General features: G+C 47.8%; 1 protein-coding gene across 3 annotated transcripts; it reads right to left on the bottom strand.

Moving 5' to 3' along the window:
* Nucleotides 1-18,762: 18,762 nt before the first annotated feature.
* Nucleotides 18,763-23,700, bottom strand: alkbh5 (alkB homolog 5, RNA demethylase). 3 transcript variants are annotated; one of them, XM_072463333.1, is made up of 6 exons: nucleotides 23,644-23,700; nucleotides 22,393-22,731; nucleotides 21,547-21,989; nucleotides 20,814-20,894; nucleotides 19,603-19,713; nucleotides 18,763-19,310 (listed from the first exon to the last, which is right to left on the bottom strand). In XM_072463333.1, exons 1-6 carry the CDS (start codon nucleotides 23,695-23,697, stop codon nucleotides 19,154-19,156), a joined length of 1,185 nt encoding a protein of 394 aa, XP_072319434.1. In that variant the 5' UTR covers nucleotides 23,698-23,700; the 3' UTR covers nucleotides 18,763-19,153. The 3 variants fall into 3 exon arrangements, with proteins under 3 accessions (XP_072319434.1, XP_072319436.1, XP_072319435.1); XM_072463335.1 differs by lacking the exon at nucleotides 23,644-23,700 and adding an exon at nucleotides 23,612-23,630; XM_072463334.1 differs by lacking the exon at nucleotides 23,644-23,700 and adding an exon at nucleotides 23,349-23,569.
* Nucleotides 23,701-23,730: the final 30 nt, after the last annotated feature.

Below are 23,730 nucleotides of genomic sequence, written 5' to 3'. Positions count from 1 at the left end.
TCTGGGACATTAGTCTAAGGACAGAGGACTCTGGGACATTTGTCTAAGAACAAGGGACTCTGGAACATTAGTCTAGGGACAGAGGACTCTGGGACATTTGTCTAAGGACAGAGGACTCTGGGACATTAGTCTAAGGACAGAGGTCTCTGGGACATTTGTCTAAGGACAGAGGACTCTGGGACATTTGTCTAAGGACAGAGGACTCTGGGACATTTGTCTAAGAACAAGGGACTCTGGAACATTAGTCTAGGGACAGAGGACTCTGGGACATTTGTCTAAGGACAGAGGACTCTGGGACATTAGTCTAAGGACAGAGGACTCTGGGACATTAGTCTAAGGACAGAGGACTCTGGGACATTTGTCTAAGGACAGAGGACTCTGGGACATTATGTCTAAGGACAGAGGACTCTGGGACATTTGTCTAAGGACAGAGGACTCTGGGACATTATGTCTAAGGACAGAGGACTCTGGGACATTTGTCTAAGGACAGAGGACTCTGGGACATTTGTCTAAGGACAGAAGACTCTGGGACATTTGTGTAAGGACAGAAGACTCTGGGACATTTGTCTAAGGACAGAGGATTCTGGGACATTTGTCTAAGGACAGAAGACTCTGGGACATTTGTCTAAGGACAGAGGACTCTGGGACATTTGTCTAAGGACAGAGGACTCTGGGACATTAATCTAAGGACAGACGACTCTGGGACATTAGTCTAAGGACAGAGGACTCTGGGACATTAGTCTAGGGACAGAGGACTCTGGGACATTTGTCTAAGGACAGAGGACTCTGGGACATTAGTCTAAGGACAGAGGACTCTGGGACATTTGTCTAAGGACAGAGGACTCTGGGACATTTGTCTAAGGACAGAGGACTCTGGGACATTTGTCTAAGAACAAGGGACTCTGGAACATTAGTCTAGGGACAGAGGACTCTGGGACATTTGTCTAAGGACAGAGGACTCTGGGACATTAGTCTAAGGACAGAGGACTCTGGGACATTTGTCTAAGGACAGAGGACTCTGGGACGTTTGTCTAAGAACAAGGGATTCTGGAACATTAGTCTAAGGACAGAGGACTCTGGGACATCAGTCTAAGGACAGAGGACTCTGGGACATTTGTCTAAGGACAGAGGACTCTGGGACATTTGTCTAAGGACAGAGGACTCTGGGAAATTTGTCTAAGGACAGAGGACTCTGGGACATTTGTCTAAGAACAAGGGACTCTGGAATATTAGTCTAGGGACAGAGGACTCTGGGACATTTGTCTAAGGACAGAGGACTCTGGGACATTAGTCTAAGGACAGAGGACTCTGGGACATTTGTCTAAGGACAGAGGACTCTGGGACATTTGTCTAAGGACAGAAGACTCTGGGACATTTGTCTAAGGACAGAAGACTCTGGGACATTAATCTAAGGACAGACGACTCTGGGACATTAGTCTAAGGACACAGGACTCTGGGACATTTGTCTAAGGACAGAGGACTCTGGGACATTATGTCTAAGGACAGAGGACTCTGGGACATTTGTCTAAGGACAGAGGACTCTGGGACATTTGTCTAAGGACAGAGGACTCTGGGACATTTGTCTAAGGACAGAGGACTCTGGGACATTTGTCTAAGGACAGAAGACTCTGGGACATTTGTCTAAGGACAGAAGACTCTGGAACATTAGTCTTAGGACAGAGGACTCTGGGACATTAGTCTAAGGACAGAGGACTCTGGGCCATTTGTCTAAGGACAGATGACTCTGGGACATTAGTCTAAGGACAGAGGACTCTGGGACATTAGTCTAAGGACAGAGGACTCTGGGACATTTGTCTAAGGACAGAGGACTCTGGGACATTTGTCTAAGGACAGAGGACTCTGGGACATTATGTCTAAGGACAGAGGACTCTGGGACATTTGTCTAAGGACAGAGGACTCTGGGACATTTGTCTAAGGACAGAGGACTCTGGGACATTAATCTAAGGACAGACGACTCTGGGACATTAGTCTAAGGACACAGGACTCTGGGACATTTGTCTAAGGACAGAGGACTCTGGGACATGTGTCTAAGGACAGAGGACTCTGGGACATTTGTCTAAGGACAGAGGACTCTGGGACATTTATCTAAGAACAAGGGACTCTGGAACATTAGTCTAGGGACAGAGGACTCTGGGACATTTGTCTAAGGACAGAGGACTCTGGGACATTTGTCTAAGGACAGAGGACTCTGGGACATTTGTCTAAGGACAGAGGACTCTGGGACGTTTGTCTAAGAACAAGGGATTCTGGAACATTAGTCTAAGGACAGAGGACTCTGGGACATTAGTCTAAGGACAGAGGACTCTGGGACATTTGTCTAAGGACAGAGGACTCTGGGACATTAGTCTAAGGACAGAGGACTCTGGGACATTAGTCTAAGGACAGAGGACTCTGGGACATTTGTCTAAGGACAGAGGACTCTGGGACATTAGTCTAAGGACAGAGGACTCTGGGACATTTGTCTAAGGACAGAGGACTCTGGGACATTATGTCTAAGGACAGAGGACTCTGGGACATTTGTCTAAGGACAGAGGACTCTGGGACATTATGTCTAAGGACAGAGGACTCTGGGACATTATGTCTAAGAACAGAGGACTCTGGGACATTTGTCTAAGGACAGAGGACTCTGGGACATTTGTCTAAGGACAGAAAACTCTGGGACATTTGTCTAAGGACAGAAGACTCTGGGACATTTGTCTAAGGACAGAGGATTCTGGGACATTTGTCTAAGGACAGAAGACTCTGGGACATTTGTCTAAGGACAGAAGACTCTGGGACATTTGTCTAAGGACAGAGGACTCTGGGACATTTGTCTAAGGACAGAAGACTCTGGGACATTTGTCTAAGGACAGAGGACTCTGGGACATTAATCTAAGGACAGACGACTCTGGGACATTAGTCTAAGGACAGAGGACTCTGGGACATTTGTCTAAGAACAAGGGACTCTGGGACATTTGTCTAAGGACAGAGGACTCTGGAACATTAGTCTAGGGACAGAGGACTCTGGGACATTTGTCTAAGGACAGAGGACTCTGGGACATTAGTCTAAGGACAGAGGACTCTGGGACATTTGTCTAAGGACAGAGGACTCTGGGACATTTGTCTAAAGACAGAGGACTCTGGGACATTTGTCTAAGGACAGAGGACTCTGGGACATTTGTCTAAGAACAAGGGACTCTGGAACATTAGTCTAGGGACAGAGGACTCTGGGACATTTGTCTAAGGACAGAGGACTTTGGGACATTAGTCTAAGGACAGAGGACTCTGGGACATTTGTCTAAGGACAGAGGACTCTGGGACATTTGTCTAAGGACAGAGGACTCTGGGACATTATGTCTAAGGACAGAGGACTCTGGGACATTATGTCTAAGGACAGAGGACTCTGGGACATTTGTCTAAGGACAGAGGACTCTGGGACATTTGTCTAAGGACAGAAGACTCTGGGACATTTGTCTAAGGACAGAGGATTCTGGGACATTTGTCTAAGGACAGAAGACTCTGGGACATTTGTCTAAGGACAGAGGACTCTGGGACATTTGTCTAAGGACAGAAGACTCTGGGACATTTGTCTAAGGACAGAGGACTCTGGGACATTAATCTAAGGACAGACGACTCTGGGACATTAGTCTAAGGACAGAGGACTCTGGGACATTTGTCTAAGAACAAGGGACTCTGGAACATTAGTCTAGGGACAGAGGACTCTGGGACATTTGTCTAAGGACAAAGGACTCTGGGACATTAGTCTAAGGACAGAGGACTCTGGGACATTTGTCTAAGGACAGAGGACTCTGGGACATTTGTCTAAGGACAGAGGACTCTGGGACATTTGTCTAAGAACAAGGGACTCTGGAACATTAGTCTAGGGACAGAGGACTCTGGGACATTTGTCTAAGGACAGAGGACTCTGGGACATTAGTCTAAGGACAGAGGACTCTGGGACATTTGTCTAAGGACAGAGGACTCTGGAATATTTGTCTAAGGACAGAGGACTCTGGGACATTATGTCTAAGGACAGAGGACTCTGGGACATTATGTCTAAGGACAGAGGACTCTGGGACATTTGTCTAAGGACAGAGGACTCTGGGACATTTGTCTAAGGACAGAAGACTCTGGGACATTTGTCTAAGGACAGAAGACTCTGGGACATTTGTCTAAGGACAGAGGATTCTGGGACATTTGTCTAAGGACAGAAGACTCTGGGACATTTGTCTAAGGACAGAAGACTCTGGGACATTTGTCTAAGGACAGAGGACTCTGGGACATTTGTCTAAGGACAGAAGACTCTGGGACATTTGTCTAAGGACAGAGGACTCTGGGACATTTGTCTAAGGACAGAGGACTCTGGGACATTAATCTAAGGACAAATGACTCTGGGACATTAGTCTAAGGACAGAGGACTCTGGGACATTTGTCTAAGTACAAGGGACTCTGGAACATTAGTCTAGGGACTGAGGACTCTGGGACATTTGTCTAAGGACAGAGGACTCTGGGACATTAGTCTAAGGACAGAGGACTCTGGGACATTTGTCTAAGGACAGAGGACTCTGGGACATTTGTCTAAGAACAAGGGACTCTGGAACATTAGTCTAGGTACAGAGGACTCTGGGACATTTGTCTAAGGACAGAGGACTCTGGGACATTTGTCTAAGGACAGAGGACTCTTGGACATTTGTCTAAGGACAGAGGACTCTGGGACATTTGTCTAAGGACAGAGGACTCTGGGACATTTGTCTAAGGACAGAGGACTCTGGGACATTAGTCTAAGGGCAGAGGACTCTTGGACATTTGTCTAAGGACAGAGGACTCTGGGACATTTGTCTAAGAACAAGGGACTCTGGAACATTAGTCTAGGGACAGAGGACTCTGGGACATTTGTCTAAGGACATAGGACTCTGGGACATTAGTCTAAGGACAGAGGACTCTGGGATATTTGTCTAAGGACAGAGGACTCTGGGACGTTTGTCTAAGAACAAGGGATTCTGGAACATTAGTCTAAGGACAGAGGACTCTGGGACATTAGTCTAAGGACAGAGGACTCTGGGACATTTTTCTAAGGACAGAGGACTCTGGGACATAAGTCTAAGGACAGAGGACTCTGGGACGTTTGTCTAAGAACAAGGGATTCTGGAACATTAGTCTTAGGACAGAGGACTCTGGGACATTAGTCTAAGGACAGAGGACTCTGGGACATTTGTCTAAGGACAGAGGACTCTGGGACATTATGTCTAAGGACAGAGGACTCTGGGACATTTGTCTAAGGACAGAGGACTCTGGGACATTATGTCTAAGGACAGAGGACTCTGGGACATTTGTCTAAGGACAGAGGACTCTGGGACATTATGTCTAAGGACAGAGGACTCTGGGACATTTGTCTAAGGACAGAAGACTCTGGGACATTTGTCTAAGGACAGAACACTCTGGGACATTTGTCTAAGGACAGAGGACTCTGGGACATTTGTCTAAGGACAGAAGACTCTGGGACATTTGTCTAAGGACAGAATACTCTGGGACATTTGTCTAAGGACAGAGGACTCTGGGACATTTGTCTAAGGACAGAAGACTCTGGGACATTTGTCTAAGGACAGAGGACTCTGGGACATTTGTCTAAGGACAGAGGACTCTGGGACATTAATCTAAGGACAGACGACTCTGGGACATTAGTCTAAGGACACAGGACTCTGGGACATTTGTCTAAGGACAGAGGACTCTGGGACATTTGTCTAAGGACAGAGGACTCTGGGACATTTGTCTAAGGACAGAGGACTCTGGGACATTTGTTTAAGAACAAGGGACTCTGGAACATTAGTCTAGGGACAGAGGACTCTGGGACATTTGTCTAAGGACAGAGGACTCTGGGACATTAGTCTAAGGACAGAGGACTCTGGGACATTTGTCTAAGGACAGAGGACTCTGGGACGTTTGTCTAAGAACAAGGGATTCTGGAACATTAGTCTAAGGACAGAGGACTCTGGGACATTAGTCTAAGGACAGAGGACTCTGGGACATTTTTCTAAGGACAGAGGACTCTGGGACATTAGTCTAAGGACAGAGGACTCTGGGAAATTTGTCTAAGGACAGAGGACTCTGGGACATTATGTCTAAGGACAGAGGACTCTGGGACATTTGTCTAAGGACAGAGGACTCTGGGACATTTGTCTAAGGACAGAGGACTCTGGGACATTAATCTAAGGACAGACGACTCTGGGACATTAGTATAAGGACACAGGACTCTGGGACATTTGTCTAAGGACAGAGGACTCTGGGACATTTGTCTAAGGACAGAGGACTCTGGGACATTTGTCTAAGGACAGAGGACTCTGGGACGTTTGTCTAAGAACAAGGGATTCTGGAACATTAGTCTTAGGACAGAGGACTCTGGGACATTAGTCTAAGGACAGAGGACTCTGGGCCTGTTGTCTAAGGACAGAGGACTCTGGGACATTAGTCTAAGGACAGAGGACTCTGGGACATTAGTCTAAGGACAGAGGACTCTGGGACATTTGTCTAAGGACAGAGGACTCTGGGACATTTGTCTAAGGACAGAGGACTCTGGGACATTAATCTAAGGACAGACGACTCTGGGACATTAGTCTAAGGACACAGGACTCTGGGACATTTGTCTAAGGACAGAGGACTCTGGGACATTTGTCTAAGGACAGAGGACTCTGGGACATTTGTCTAAGGACAGAGGACTCTGGGACATTTGTCTAAGAACAAGGGACTCTGGAACATTAGTCTAGGGACAGAGGACTCTGGGACATTTGTCTAAGGACAGAGGACTCTAGGACATTTGTCTAAGGACAGAGGACTCTGGGACATTTGTCTAAGGACAGAGGACTCTGGGACGTTTGTCTAAGAACAAGGGATTCTGGAACATTAGTCTAAGGACAGAGGACTCTGGGACAGAGGACTCTGGGACATTTGTCTAAGGACAGAGGACTCTGGGACATTAGTCTAAGGACAGAGGACTCTGGGACATTAGTCTAAGGACAGAGGACTCTGGGACATTTGTCTAAGGACAGAGGACTCTGGGACATTATGTCTAAGGACAGAGGACTCGGGGACATTTGTCTAAGGACAGAGGACTCTGGGACATTATGTCTAAGGACAGAGGACTCTGGGACATTATGTCTAAGGACAGAGGACTCTGGGACATTTGTCTAAGGACAGAGGACTCTGGGACATTTGTCTAAGGACAGAAGACTCTGGGACATTTGTCTAAGGACAGAAGACTCTGGGACATTTGTCTAAGGACAGAGGATTCTGGGACATTTGTCTAAGGACAGAAGACTCTGGGACATTTGTCTAAGGACAGAAGACTCTGGAACATTAGTCTAGGGACAGAGGACTCTGGGACATTTGTCTAAGGACAGAGGACTCTGGGACATTAGTCTAAGGACAGAGGACTCTGGGACATTTGTCTAAGGACAGAGGACTCTGGGACGTTTGTCTAAGAACAAGGGATTCTGGAACATTAGTCTAAGGACAGAGGACTCTGGGACATTAGTCTAAGGACACAGGACTCTGGGACATTTGTCTAAGGACAGAGGACTCTGGGACATTTGTCTAAGGACAGAGGACTCTGGGACATTAATCTAAGGACAGACGACTCTGGGACATTAGTCTAAGGACACAGGACTCTGGGACATTTGTCTAAGGACAGAGGACTCTGGGACATTTGTCTAAGGACAGAGGACTCTGGGACATTTGTCTAAGGACAGAGGACTCTGGGACATTTGTCTAAGAACAAGGGACTCTGGAACATTAGTCTAGGGACAGAGGACTCTGGGACATTTGTCTAAGGACAGAGGACTCTAGGACATTTGTCTAAGGACAGAGGACTCTGGGACATTTGTCTAAGGACAGAGGACTCTGGGACATTTGTCTAAGAACAAGGGATTCTGGAACATTAGTCTAAGGACAGAGGACTCTGGGACAGAGGACTCTGGGACATTTGTCTAAGGACAGAGGACTCTGGGACATTAGTCTAAGGACAGAGGACTCTGGGACATTAGTCTAAGGACAGAGGACTCTGGGACATTTGTCTAAGGACAGAGGACTCTGGGACATTATGTCTAAGGACAGAGGACTCGGGGACATTTGTCTAAGGACAGAGGACTCTGGGACATTATGTCTAAGGACAGAGGACTCTGGGACATTATGTCTAAGGACAGAGGACTCTGGGACATTTGTCTAAGGACAGAGGACTCTGGGACATTTGTCTAAGGACAGAAGACTCTGGGACATTTGTCTAAGGACAGAAGACTCTGGGACATTTGTCTAAGGACAGAGGATTCTGGGACATTTGTCTAAGGACAGAAGACTCTGGGACATTTGTCTAAGGACAGAAGACTCTGGGACCTTTGTCTAAGGACAGAGGACTCTGGGACATTTGTCTAAGGACAGAGGACTCTGGGACGTTTGTCTAAGAACAAGGGATTCTGGAACATTAGTCTTAGGACAGAGGACTCTGGGACATTAGTCTAAGGACAGAGGACTCTGGGCCATTTGTCTAAGGACAGAGGACTCTGGGACATTAGTCTAAGGACAGAGGACTCTGGGACATTTGTCTAAGGACAGAGGACTCTGGGACATTATGTCTAAGGACAGAGGACTCTGGGACATTTGTCTAAGGACAGAGGACTCTGGGACATGTGTCTAAGGACAGAGGACTCTGGGACATTAATCTAAGGACAGACGACTCTGGGACATTAGTCTAAGGACACAGGACTCTGGGACATTTGTCTAAGGACAGAGGACTCTGGGACATTTGTCTAAGGACAGAGGACTCTGGGACATTTGTCTAAGGACAGAGGACTCTGGGACATTTATCTAAGAACAAGGGACTCTGGAACATTAGTCTAGGGACAGAGGACTCTGGGACATTTGTCTAAGGACAGAGGACTCTGGGACATTTGTCTAAGGACAGAGGACTCTGGGACATTTGTCTAAGGACAGAGGACTCTGGGACGTTTGTCTAAGAACAAGGGATTCTGGAACATTAGTCTAAGGACAGAGGACTCTGGGACATTAGTCTAAGGACAGAGGACTCTGGGACATTTGTCTAAGGACAGAGGACTCTGGGACATTAGTCTAAGGACAGAGGACTCTGGGACATTAGTCTAAGGACAGAGGACTCTGGGACATTATGTCTAAGGACAGAGGACTCTGGGACATTTGTCTAAGGACAGAGGACTCTGGGACATTAGTCTAAGGACAGAGGACTCTGGGACATTTGTCTAAGGACAGAGGACTCTGGGACATTTGTCTAAGGACAGAGGACTCTGGGACATTATGTCTAAGGACAGAGGACTCTGGGACATTTGTCTAAGGACAGAGGACTCTGGGACATTATGTCTAAGGACAGAGGACTCTGGGACATTTGTCTAAGGACAGAGGACTCTGGGACATTTGTCTAAGGACAGAAGACTCTGGGACATTTGTCTAAGGACAGAAGACTCTGGGACATTTGTCTAAGGACAGAGGACTCTGGGACATTTGTCTAAGGACAGAAGACTCTGGGACATTTGTCTAAGGACAGAGGACTCTGGGACATTTGTCTAAGGACAGAGGACTCTGGGACATTAATCTAAGGACAGACGACTCTGGGACATTAGTCTAAGGACAGAGGACTCTGGGACATTTGTCTAAGAACAAGGAACTCTGGAACATTAGTCTAGGGACAGAGGACTCTGGGACATTTGTCTAAGGACAGAGGACTCTGGGACATTAGTCTAAGGACAGAGGACTCTGGGACATTTGTCTAAGGACAGAGGACTCTGGGACATTTGTCTAAGGACAGAGGACTCTGGGACATTTGTCTAAGGACAGAGGACTCTGGGACATTTGTCTAAGAACAAGGGACTCTGGAACATTAGTCTAGGGATAGAGGACTCTGGGACATTTGTCTAAGGACAGAGGACTCTGGGACATTAGTCTAAGGACAGAGGACTCTGGGACATTAGTCTAAGGACAGAGGACTCTGGGACATTTGTCTAAGGACAGAGGACTCTGGGACATTTGTCTAAGGACAGAGGACTCTGGGACATTATGTCTAAGGACAGAGGACTCTGGGACATTTGTCTAAGGACAGAGGACTCTGGGACATTAGTCTAAGGACAGAGGACTCTGGGACATTAGTCTAAGGACAGAGGACTCTGGGACATTATGTCTAAGGACAGAGGACTCTGGGACATTTGTCTAAGGACAGAGGACTCTGGGACATTAGTCTAAGGACAGAGGACTCTGGGAAATTTGTCTAAGGACAGAGGACTCTGGGACATTTGTCTAAGGACAGAGGACTCTGGGACATTATGTCTAAGGACAGAGGACTCTGGGACATTTGTCTAAGGACAGAGGACTCTGGGACATTATGTCTAAGGACAGAGGACTCTGGGACATTTGTCTAAGGACAGAGGACTCTGGGACATTTGTCTAAGGACAGAAGACTCTGGGACATTTGTCTAAGGACAGAAGACTCTGGGACATTTGTCTAAGGACAGAGGACTCTGGGACATTTGTCTAAGGACAGAAGACTCTGGGACATTTGTCTAAGGACAGAGGACTCTGGGACATTTGTCTAAGGACAGAGGACTCTGGGACATTAATCTAAGGACAGACGACTCTGGGACATTAGTCTAAGGACAGAGGACTCTGGGACATTTGTCTAAGAACAAGGAACTCTGGAACATTAGTCTAGGGACAGAGGACTCTGGGACATTTGTCTAAGGACAGAGGACTCTGGGACATTAGTCTAAGGACAGAGGACTCTGGGACATTTGTCTAAGGACAGAGGACTCTGGGACATTTGTCTAAGGACAGAGGACTCTGGGACATTTGTCTAAGGACAGAGGACTCTGGGACATTTGTCTAAGAACAAGGGACTCTGGAACATTAGTCTAGGGATAGAGGACTCTGGGACATTTGTCTAAGGACAGAGGACTCTGGGACATTAGTCTAAGGACAGAGGACTCTGGGACATTAGTCTAAGGACAGAGGACTCTGGGACATTTGTCTAAGGACAGAGGACTCTGGGACATTTGTCTAAGGACAGAGGACTCTGGGACATTATGTCTAAGGACAGAGGACTCTGGGAAATTTGTCTAAGGACAGAGGACTCTGGGACATTATGTCTAAGGACAGAGGACTCTGGGACATTATGTCTAAGGACAGAGGACTCTGGGACATTTGTCTAAGGACAGAGGACTCTGGGACATTTGTCTAAGGACAGAAGACTCTGGGACATTTGTCTAAGGACAGAAGACTCTGGGACATTTGTCTAAGGACAGAGGATTCTGGGACATTTGTCTAAGGACAGAAGACTCTGGGACATTTGTCTAAGGACAGAAGACTCTGGGACATTTGTCTAAGGACAGAGGACTCTGGGACATTTGTCTAAGGACAGAAGACTCTGGGACATTTGTCTAAGGACAGAGGACTCTGGGACATTTGTCTAAGGACAGAGGACTCTGGGACATTAATCTAAGGACAGACGACTCTGGGACATTAGTCTAAGGACAGAGGACTCTGGGACATTTGTCTAAGAACAAGGGACTCTGGAACATTAGTCTAGGGACAGAGGACTCTGGGACATTTGTCTGAGGACAGAGGACTCTGGGACATTAGTCTAAGGACAGAGGACTCTGGGACATTTGTCTAAGGACAGCGGACTCTGGGACATTTGTCTAAGGACAGAGGACTCTGGGACATTTGTCTAAGAACAAGGGACTCTGGAACATTAGTCTAGGGACAGAGGACTCTGGGACATTTGTCTAAGGACAGAGGACTCTGGGACATTAGTCTAAGGACAGAGGACTCTGGGACGTTTGTCTAAGAACAAGGGATTCTGGAACATTAGTCTAAGGACAGAGGACTCTGGGACATTAGTCTAAGGACAGAGGACTCTGGGACATTTGTCTAAGGACAGAGGACTCTGGGACATTTGTCTAAGGACAGAGGACTCTGGGACATTTGTCCAAGGACAGAGGACTCTGGGACATTTGTCTAAGAACAAGGGACTCTGGAACATTAGTCTAGGGACAGAGGACTCTGGGACATTTGTCTAAGGACAGAGGACTCTGGGACATTAGTCTAAGGACAGAGGACTCTGGGACATTTGTCTAAGGACAGAGGACTCTGGGACATTTGTCTAAGGACAGAAGACTCTGGGACATTTGTCTAAGGACAGAAGACTCTGGGACATTAATCTGAGGACAGACGACTCTGGGACATTAGTCTAAGGACACAGGACTCTGGGACATTTGTCTAAGGACAGAGGACTCTGGGACATTTGTCTAAGGACAGAGGACTCTGGGACATTTGTCTAAGGACAGAAGACTCTGGGACATTTGTCTAAGGACAGAGGACTCTGGGACGTTTGTCTAAGAACAAGGGATTCTGGAACATTAGTCTTAGGACAGAGGACTCTGGGACATTAGTCTAAGGACAGAGGACTCTGGGCCATTTGTCTAAGGACAGAGGACTCTGGGACATTAGTCTAAGGACAGAGGACTCTGGGACATTAGTCTAAGGACAGAGGACTCTGGGACATTTGTCTAAGGACAGAGGACTCTGGGACATTTGTCTAAGGACAGAGGACTCTGGGACATTATGTCTAAGGACAGAGGACTCTTGGACATTTGTCTAAGGACAGAGGACTCTGGGACATTTGTCTAAGGACAGAGGACTCTGGGACATTAATCTAAGGACAGACGACTCTGGGACATTAGTCTAAGGACACAGGACTCTGGGACATTTGTCTAAGGACAGAGGACTCTGGGACATGTGTCTAAGGACAGAGGACTCTGGGACATTTGTCTAAGGACAGAGGACTCTGGGACATTTGTCTAAGGACAGAAGACTCTGGGACATTAGTCTAAGGACAGAAGACTCTGGGACATTTGTCTAAGGACAGAGGACTCTGGGACATTTGTCTAAGGACAGAAGACTCTGGGACATTTGTCTAAGGACAGAGGACTCTGGGACATTTGTCTAAGGACAGAGGACTCTGGGACATTAATCTAAGGACAGACGACTCTGGGACATTAGTCTAAGGACAGAGGACTCTGGGACATTTGTCTAAGAACAAGGGACTCTGGAACATTAGTCTAGGGACAGAGGACTCTGGGACATTTGTCTAAGGACAGAGGACTCTGGGACATTAGTCTAAGGACAGACGACTCTGGGACATTAGTCTAAGGACACAGGACTCTGGGACATTTGTCTAAGGACAGAGGACTCTGGGACATTTGTCTAAGGACAGAGGACTCTGGGACATTTGTCTAAGGACAGAAGACTCTGGGACATTTGTCTAAGGACAAGGGATTCTGGAACATTAGTCTTAGGACAGAGGACTCTGGGACATTAGTCTAAGGACAGAGGACTCTGGGCCATTTGTCTAAGGACAGAGGACTCTGGGACATTAGTCTAAGGACAGAGGACTCTGGGACATTAGTCTAAGGACAGAGGACTCTGGGACATTTGTCTAAGGACAGAGGACTCTGGGACATTTGTCTAAGGACAGAGGACTCTGGGACATTATGTCTAAGGACAGAGGACTCTTGGACATTTGTCTAAGGACAGAGGACTCTGGGACATTTGTCTAAGGACAGAGGACTCTGGGACATTAATCTAAGGACAGACGACTCTGGGACATTAGTCTAAGGACACAGGACTCTGGGACATTTGTCTAAGGACAGAGGACTCTGGGACATGTGTCTAAGGACAGAGGACTCTGGGACATTTGTCTAAGGACAGAGGACTCTGGGACATTTGTCTAAGGACAGAAGACTCTGGGACATTAGTCTAAGGACAGAAGACTCTGGGACATTTGTCTAAGGACAGAGGACTCTGGGACATTTGTCTAAGGACAGAAGACTCTGGGACATTTGTCTAAGGACAGAGGACTCTGGGACATTTGTCTAAGGACAGAGGACTCTGGGACATTAATCTAAGGACAGACGACTCTGGGACATTAGTCTAAGGACAGAGGACTCTGGGACATTTGTCTAAGAACAAGGGACTCTGGAACATTAGTCTAGGGACAGAGGACTCTGGGACATTTGTCTAAGGACAGAGGACTCTGGGACATTAGTCTAAGGACAGAGGACTCTGGGACATTTGTCTAAGGACAGAGGACTCCGGGACATTTGTCTAAGGACAGAGGACTCTGGGACATTTGTCTAAGAACAAGGGACTCTGGAACATTAGTCTAGGGACAGAGGACTCTGGGACATTTATCTAAGAACAAGGGACTCTGGGACATTATGTCTAAGGACAGAGGACTCTGGGACATTTGTCTAAGGACAGAGGACTCTGGGACATTAGTCTAAGGACAGAGGACTCTGGGACATTTGTCTAAGGACAGAGGACTCTGGGACATTTGTCTAAGGACAGAGGACTCTGGGACATTTGTCTAAGGACAGAGGACTCTGGGACATTATGTCTAAGGACAGAGGACTCTGGGACATTATGTCTAAGGACAGAGGACTCTGGGACATTTGTCTAAGGACAGAGGACTCTGGGACATTTGTCTAAGGACAGAAGACTCTGGGACATTTTTCTAAGGACAGAAGACTCTGGGACATTTGTCTAAGGACAGATGATTCTGGGACATTTGTCTAAGGACAGAAGACTCTGGGACATTTGTCTAAGGACAGAAGACTCTGGGACATTTGTCTAAGGACAGAGGACTCTGGGACATTTGTCTAAGGACAGAAGACTCTGGGACATTTGTCTAAGGACAGAGGACTCTGGGACATTTGTCTAAGGACAGAGGACTCTGGGACATTAATCTAAGGACAGACGACTCTGGGACATTAGTCTAAGGACAGAGGACTCTGGGACATTAGTCTAAGAACAAGGGACTCTGGAACATTAGTCTAGGGACAGAGGACTCTGGGACATTTGTCTAAGGACAGAGGACTCTGGGACATTAGTCTAAGGACAGAGGACTCTGGGACATTTGTCTAAGGACAGAGGACTCTGGGACATTTGTCTAAGGACAGAAGACTCTGGGACATTTGTCTAAGGACAGAAGACTCTGGGACATTAATCTAAGGACAGACGACTCTGGGACATTAGTCTAAGGACACAGGACTCTGGGACATTTGTCTAAGGACAGAGGACTCTGGGACATTTGTCTAAGGACAGAGGACTCAGGGACATTTGTCTAAGGACAGAAGACTCTGGGACATTTGTCTAAGGACAGAGGACTCTGGGACGTTTGTCTAAGAACAAGGGATTCTGGAACATTAGTCTTAGGACAGAGGACTCTGGGACATTAGTCTAAGGACAGAGGACTCTGGGCCATTAGTCTAAGGACAGAGGACTCTGGGACATTAGTCTAAGGACAGAGGACTCTGGGACATTAGTCTAAGGACAGAGGACTCTGGGACATTTGTCTAAGGACAGAGGACTCTGGGACATTTGTCTAAGGACAGAGGACTCTGGGACATTTGTCTAAGGACAGAGGAGTCTGGGACATTTGTCTAAGGACAGAGGACTCTGGGACATTAATCTAAGGACAGACGACTCTGGGACATTAGTCTAAGGACACAGGACTCTGGGACATTATGTCTAAGGACAGAGGACTCTGGGACATTTGTCTAAGGACAGAGGACTCTGGGACATTTGTCTAAGGACAGAGGACTCTGGGACATTAGTCTAAGGACAAAGGACTCTGGGACATTATGTCTAAGGACAGAGGACTCTGGGACATTTGTCTAAGGACAGAGGACTCTGGGACATTAGTCTAAGGACAGAGGACTCTGGGACATTTGTCTAAGGACAGAGGACTCTGGGACATTATGTCTAAGGACAGAGGACTCTGGGACATTTGTCTAAGGACAGAGGACTCTGGGACATTATGTCTAAGGACAGAGGACTCTGGGACATTATGTCTAAGGACAGAGGACTCTGGGACATTTGTCTAAGGACAGAGGACTCTGGGACATTTGTCTAAGGACAGAAGACTCTGGGACATTTGTCTAAGGACAGAAGACTCTGGGACATTTGTCTAAGGACAGAGGATTCTGGGACATTTGTCTAAGGACAGAAGACTCTGGGACATTTGTCTAAGGACAGAAGACTCTGGGACATTTGTCTAAGGACAGAGGACTCTGGGACATTTGTCTAAGGACAGAAGACTCTGGGACATTTGTCTAAGGACAGAGGACTCTGGGACATTTGTCTAAGGACAGAGGACTCTGGGACATTAATCTAAGGACAGACGACTCTGGGACATTAGTCTAAGGACAGAGGACTCTGGGACATTTGTCTAAGGACAGAGGACTCTGGGACATTATGTCTAAGGACAGAGGACTCTGGGACATTTGTCTAAGGACAGAGGACTCTGGGACATTATGTCTAAGGACAGAGGACTCTGGGACATTATGTCTAAGGACAGACGACTCTGGGACATTAGTCTAAGGACAGAGGACTCTGGGACATTTGTCTAAGGACAGAGGACTCTGGGACATTATGTCTAAGGACAGAGGACTCTGGGACATTTGTCTAAGGACAGAGGACTCTGGGACATTATGTCTAAGGACAGAGGACTCTGGGACATTTGTCTAAGGACAGAGGACTCTGGGACATTTGTCTAAGGACAGAAGACTCTGGGACATTTGTCTAAGGACAGAAGACTCTGGGACATTTGTCTAAGAACAAGGGACTCTGGAACATTAGTCTAGGGACTGTAATGGCAGAAAATGGGTCATGTCATGTCATTCTAATGTTGTTTTAGGCCATGACATGTCACGGAATTAATATCTTTGTTGTTCTCCTGTGTGCAGATGGGATAAGAATATGAGGTCCTGATTATACTGAATATCTACTGTCCGGCGCCTCTTAATCATCAATTAATGCGTCAGGACCGGATTCAGTGTGGAAATGGTCTTTAATTAAACCTCTGAAGAGAGAGCTGGAACCGTCACAGACGTGATAGTCTGGTCTATCTCTTTTTGAGCTGATTTGGGTTGTGATTATGTTATGTTTGTTACCACCTATAAAAGGTGTACTTTGTAACTTGTAAGGTTAGGTAGGGACAGAACGAACTTGTCTTAGGGAAAGTGAGGGTGTTTATCCACTGTGCACGTGAATAAACTTCCACCTTTTGAGAGAGACCGAGAGACTCTGTTTCTGCTTCAAGTTATTGCCTGGTTACTCTTTACTTGATCATTGTTTACAGGAAACTGCCGTAACAGGACAGAGGACTCTGGGACATTTGTCTAAGGACAGAGGACTCTGGGACATTTGTCTAAGGACAGAGGACTCTGGGACATGCTGGTGTCCAGAGTCAGGACTAAACATGGACCGGCCTCCTGCTGGTGCCAGAGTCAGTTTCATGCAGCTAAAATCTGGTCTTCCTGAAGATGTGAGACAGGTTCTACTCTGACAATGTTCAAATCTAAGCTAAAAACTGTTTTGTTTAGCTGTGTTTGACTGAAAGGATATTTCTTTGCACTCTTCTCTTTTATGTCTTAAATTATTTACACGTTACCCTTTTTTGACATTGTAAATACTAAAAGATGTATCTGGGACTAGTTTGAGGTAGTACCCTGCACCTTTAAATTTTAGCTTAAAAATAGCACCTTTTAAATGTATTCAAATCAAAATGTCTTTCTTAGAGAAATTCTCTGCAATTCTAAAAGTACTATTTAAATCGATTGCATTTGAACATGTAAATAATTTTGCTGGACACAATAGCCCATTGTGCTGGTGTCCAAGCGCAGCTCATGGCAGGTGCCTGGGGACAGGGTCAGAACACACGCTGGTTGTCGGTCGGCATTAAGCCTTCTGTAAAGACCAGGAAGAGCCTGGTTTTAACACTAAAGCTTTGGTCGAGTTTTGTCTGAGACAATTAGTTTAGCTAAAGCTAAATCTAAGGCGGGGCAGACGAGACTGGGTCCGTCGTTAAAGATGAGCACCACACATCAGGTGGAGGCGTCGACCAGAGAGTCGTCGTAAAAGAAACATACGCTCAGCACAGACGTGTGCAGTTTGCAGAAAGCGCGCTGATATGGGAACATATCGATCTAAAAGTGATGTGTCCATCCCGGAGACGCCTGTCATGCTGCACCTGTCAAATACATATGGGAAGGAATGTCTGGAATGCTGCCAACGTGGTCAGATACATTTGGATTTGGTTAGATATTTTTAATTTAGATAATTTTATTGTATTTCTGTTTCTGTCATTTCTTTGTGATTTGAATGCATTTTTCCTGCTGTGCAGCACTTTGAATTGCCTTGTGTCTGAACCGTGCGACACAAATGAACTTGCCTTGCCTTGCCTATGGTTTCTCTTTCTCAGGAGCAGCAGCTCAAATGCTGATGGACTTTTCACTTCTGTGTCATCACCATTTCTGTTATTCATTCAGGGTTCATACTTCACTTCCCTTAAATACTTCACTTCTGATTGTACAATATTCCTTCGAAAAATGCTATCTTTCCTCAAAGTCTCTTCCTCCATCTCCGCCCACTTTGGGGTCTTATAAATGTCTCAGACGGCTCTGTCCGATAATCGAACCTGTAAATGAGTAAATAAGTGACTCAACCTTTCTATTGTGAAGCTGCTTTAGATCAATATTTAATATTGCAGTTTAGAATGAACTGCTTCTGCTGCATTCAGGCGCCACGGGACCGTTTGGGACGCACTCGCTCTTCAGTCCGAGTGACAAGAACAGAAAGATGGTCCAGGCCAAACGAGAGCTCATCCATTATGACAGAAACAAAGAGGCTCCAGAGTATTTCAGATTTGGGTTTATTACCAAACAGCTACTAGTGCCTCATGCGCTCAGGACACTCAGTATGAAATAAAAGAGCTCCAGAAACAAAAGTCCTGCCACTGTAAAGTCATGGCACAGTAAAGAGCCACTGCAGTCACTATACAACTCTGTACACGTCAGTCTGAGGAGGAGCGGCACAAGTACAGCTCAATATCTATGTACAACGGAGTAGTTTTAGCTCATCTATACATCTGGATACAAAAAATACACTTTATATGAGCTTTGAGCATACACAGCTTAAATGAAGTTATTTTGAGTTACCTAAATATACAACTTATATTTAGTCCTGAAAAAGGAGAGGGGATATATTTAGAAGTGTACACGGCGTGCCGGGGGCCTCAGGGGCCTCAGTGGCGTCTGATCTTGACTTTGCGTCTCGGGCTCTCTCTGCGCCACTTGTCAGACTCGTGGCTGCTCCTCCTGTAGTTCTCAGAGCTGTGCCGTGGGGGGCGCCACTGGGACGACCGGCGGTTCTCCTCCTTGTCCATCTCTAGGACCCGAGGTCTGCGGAGGACACGGAGGACACAGGTTCAGCAGGAGACAACATGTTTCTGTCTTACAAGTGTTTGAAGATGAAACTAACTCCATCAAACAGCGGTAACATCTGTTACCAGCCCCTTTCCTGTCCCGTTACCAGTAGCGAGTGTAGCGAGTGTAGCTAGTGTAGCTAGTGTAGCTAGTGTAGCGAGTGTAGCTAGTGTAGCTAGTGTAGCGAGTGTAGCGAGTGTAGCGAGTGTAGCTAGTGTAGCGAGTGTAGCTAGTGTAGCGAGTGTAGCGAGTGTAGCGAGTGTAGCACCTGTGGGCAGCGTTGGGGTCGGCTCTGCGGTGGGAGGAGCGTTTGGCTTTGAGTGGCACAGGTCTCTCAGGAGGAGAGTCTGAGTCCAGGCGAGGAGCGTCTGGTCTGGTCCTGGAAACATCACACACACTTGAGTCCAAGTTTATTACAACACGAGTCGTTAAAGATGATTTAATGATCATTAAACTGATCTTTGATGTACTTTGTAAATAAGTCACTTTCAACCTGAGGAGCCGTTCTGGGAATCTAAACATGATATTGTCGTTGTCAAACCGCGGCTTCAAATTCACGCCCGACGCAGAAGTTAAACGCCTGGAAATGTGAAGACAGACGCCCGGGACTCACGTCTGTAAAATACACTCAGAGCAGACATGCGTCCGAGACGTCTGCACACGCTCGGTGGAGTAAAGGCGTCTGCACGCGCTCGGTGGAGTCGAGGCGTCTGCACGCGCTCGGTGGAGTCGAGGCGTCTGCACGCGCTCGGTGGAGTCGAGGCGTCTGCACGCGCTCGGTGGAGTCGAGGCGTCTGCACGCGCTCGGTGGAGTCGAGGCGTCTGCACGCGCTCGGTGGAGTCGAGGCGTCTGCACGCGCTCGGTGGAGTCGAGGCGTCTGCACGCGCTCGGTGGAGTCGAGGCGTCTGCACAACGCAGAAAAGATGGACATAGCTCAAGTTTTCTTTGTCGGACGCTTTGGACACTTTGGACGGGCGTCGAAAGCGTCCAGAGCGTCCGACGTCTTCCACGTGTCGCGCTCGACACCAAAAACGCAGGAGGCACGTTTGAGGCGCGTTGACATAAGACTTTGGACGTCAGTGGAGGCTGTGGACGCCGCGGTGTGAGGGCCCTTCAGGCTCCTGAAGACGCAGTTTCACCTGAAACTGTCCTGTCTTCGCCTGTGAACCCGTTGTCCCTGTGGTACTCGGATCATGAGCTCCAAAGAGACATGATCTTATTCTCACCACAGTGACGTTTGATTTCAGGACTAAAATAGAACAGAACGCAGTACTTTTGAGTGTATTTCTCCCAACACTGACTAAAGAAAACACACTTTGTCATCGAGTTTCAAGCATAAATTGTGATAAAATTGTGTGGAATTCAGAATAGTTGGGACTGGTAGAAAATGAAAGTTTAGTTAATTCCAACACAATTATACGTATTCATATTAGAGTATGTTTGAATGTGATGAGGGCGTGTCCCGGCGTGTTCCTCACTTTCTCAGGATGATGACCGCGCGCCGCTGCTTGATGTCCTGAGGTCGGATACAGTGGGTGATGTCGTCTGCTGCGTACCCGCTGAAGAGAACACACAGTACTGTAAATACACCTGTATTTGTACTGATCAAACAGTACTAAAAACACTATTCAGTATCAGTAAACTAGAAAATCATTCAGGGTTCAGAGCCCACCACAGCAGGGTCCAGAGCCCACCACAGCAGGGTTCAGAGTGTGCCTCAGGGGTCAGTACTGGGCCCTGTTCTGTTTACTCTTTACATGCTGCCGTTAGGTCACATGATCAGGTCACATGGCATTAACTTCCACTGCTCTGCAGACGACACTCAGCTGTATTTATCAATGAACCTGATCAGAGCGATCAAGTACAGACTTGGTGCTTGTGTGAAGGAGATAAAAACCTGGATGACACTTCATGTAATGTGACATTATGTAAATGTGTGAACATATTAAACCTATTTTTTATTTTTATTCTTATAGCTTATCGTTATTCTAGTTTCAAATATGATTCACTTCAGATCTTAATTTGAGCGGTTACGTCCTCTGCTCAGTGCATTCTGGGACAGTGATGGTTACGTCCTCTGCTCAGTGCATTCTGGGACAGTGATGGTTACGTCCTCTGCTCAGTGCATTCTGGGACAGTGATGGTTACGTCCTCTGCTCTGTACATTCTAGGACAGTGACGTGAGGACGTTTGCTTGTGTACGTGTCCCACCTGAGCACCGTGACGCTGCCCCTCTTCACTGGCAGGACGTACACCGGCTCGGACACGCGGATGGGCTTGAACTGGAAGCGGCAGCCGAAACACAGAGCGCTGTCGCTGAAGAAGGACACAGAGACGATGGGCCGGGCGAAGATGTGCAGCGGGTCCACGTGGGACACGATGCACCCGCCCGGCTGGTAGTCGTTGATGACGGCGCTGTTGACGAAGCCTTCGGGGACGACGCCCGACGACACCAGCCTCTTGATGACCAGCTCGTGCACCCAGGGCGGGATGTCGTCCACCTGACCTTTGCTGTAGAGGCGCTCCTGCCCTGGGCCGCGCTTCTCCAGCTGCGCCCCGTACGTGTAGCCCTCCCCGAAGAAGTACTTGTTACGCAGCGGCGCCCTGTCCACGGTGTGCTCCCGGTACAGGCCGGCCTCGGCGTTACCCACCACCTGCAAACACCATAAGGGTTAGAGCAGGGGACAGGGGTCAGGGGGCAGAAGGACAGGGGGATAGAGGACAGAAGGACAGAGGGCTAGAGGACAGGGGGAAAGAGGACAGGGGGAAAGAGGACAGGGGGAAAGAGGACAAGGGGATAGAGGACAGAGGGATAGAGGACAGAGGGATAGAGGACAGGGGTCAGAAGGGCAGAGGTCAGGGGGGAGGAGGACAGATGGCATAGGACAGAGGACAGGGGGATAGAGGACAGGGGGAGAGAGGACAGGGGGACAGAGGACAGGGGGATAGAGGACAGGGGGATAGAGGGCAGACACTAAAACTTGACATCGTGACATCCCGGATCGTAAATACGTGACCGCGCCGCCCGGACACGATCGCCTCGTTACTCGTTATCACCTCGTCGATCTTGTCCTCGATGAGCCGGCACTCCTCGGGGCTGAAGATGCTCTTCTGCTGGACGCTGCCCTTGACCCGCCGGGCCTCTTGCTCCCGGGACTCGCCGCCACCGCTGTCGTCGCTGTGGCCGTTGTCGTCCGAGTCGGAGCGGCGGTGCTTACGCTTGCGTCCCCTGCGCCCGCCGCCGCCGCCCTCGCCGGCCTCCACCGGGCGCTGCTGCTGCTGCTTGTTGGCGTCGTCGTCGTCGTTTGGCTCGTCGCGGTGCGGGGTCATGGACTTGAGCTTCTCTCGCAGGTCGGAGTAGCCACTGGAGGCCATGTCAGGACAATGGAAGGACGTCTGGACGAGGGAGAGACAATCAGCAAAAACAGACGAGAGACAACGAGCCCGACTTTCATCTGTTGTTCATGTTTGGCTTTTTTCATCTAAATGACTCGAGAAAGTGGCATTATTATGTCAATGTTCTGCAAGACGCCTGCTGCTCGTCGCTATGGAGACGTTAATAATATTCCCTGGTAAAGCGTTCAACAGTTACAGGCGTTTATGTTGCTCAAACCCAATTACAGTGAAATGTCACACTTTATTTACATCCAGAAAGTATTCACAGCACATTCTGCTCTGTTACAGTTTTATTCCACAAATAAAATCCCATGAAAAGGTTTTTAGAATTCTTTGCAAATTTATTTAAAAAAACAAATAAGGCATCTATAATGTTTAAGTCTTGACATCCCCATGTTTGTCTAGTGTTAAATGCACAGTTGTGTTTGATCTCTTGTCTCTAAACACAGTGTGATTTAGTCCCAGGCTCAGCTCTGTCCAGGGTCTGGACTTTGGGTGAAACTGACCTTTTCACAGTGAGTGTGGCTAGCATTAGCTTAGCTGCAAACACGTAGCACGTTCTCCAAACAAAACCCCGGGTTTTGACAAACGGAAGTGTCCCTGCTAAAGAGTACAACCTTGTGAACAAAGGCGTGTCCGAGGCTCCGGTGTGAGCGCGGGCACAGAGCGGGCACGGAGCGGGCACGGAGCGGGCACGGGGCTCGGCTTCAGGAGTTAGCAGCACTAGCATTAGCACTAGCATTAGCACTAGCCTGGCTGTGCGGCGCCGCCTGGAGAAGCCAACAAACCGCGCAGCACCATGTCATGTCACAAGCTTCAGCGCCGCGTGAACAAACGTCTGTGTCACGTTTATCTCACATAACGGCACAGAAATACAGACGTGTCCAAACCCGGAGAAACCTCCGCGCACACCTCCAGAGAAAGGCTGGAAAATAAACTCGTGGAAGCTGCCAGACACACGCGCATGCGCAATCATGAGGGTTTGTTTGGGGGAGGGTT

This window comes from Eucyclogobius newberryi, unplaced genomic scaffold (assembly GCF_026437365.1).
Source record: "Eucyclogobius newberryi isolate DKJ021-1_F unplaced genomic scaffold, fEucNew1.0.hap1 SCAF_4, whole genome shotgun sequence".
Classification (NCBI taxonomy): Eukaryota; Metazoa; Chordata; class Actinopteri; order Gobiiformes; family Gobiidae; genus Eucyclogobius; species Eucyclogobius newberryi.
Note: the sequence above shows the minus strand (reverse complement) of the source record. Positions and strands in the feature narration are given on the sequence as shown.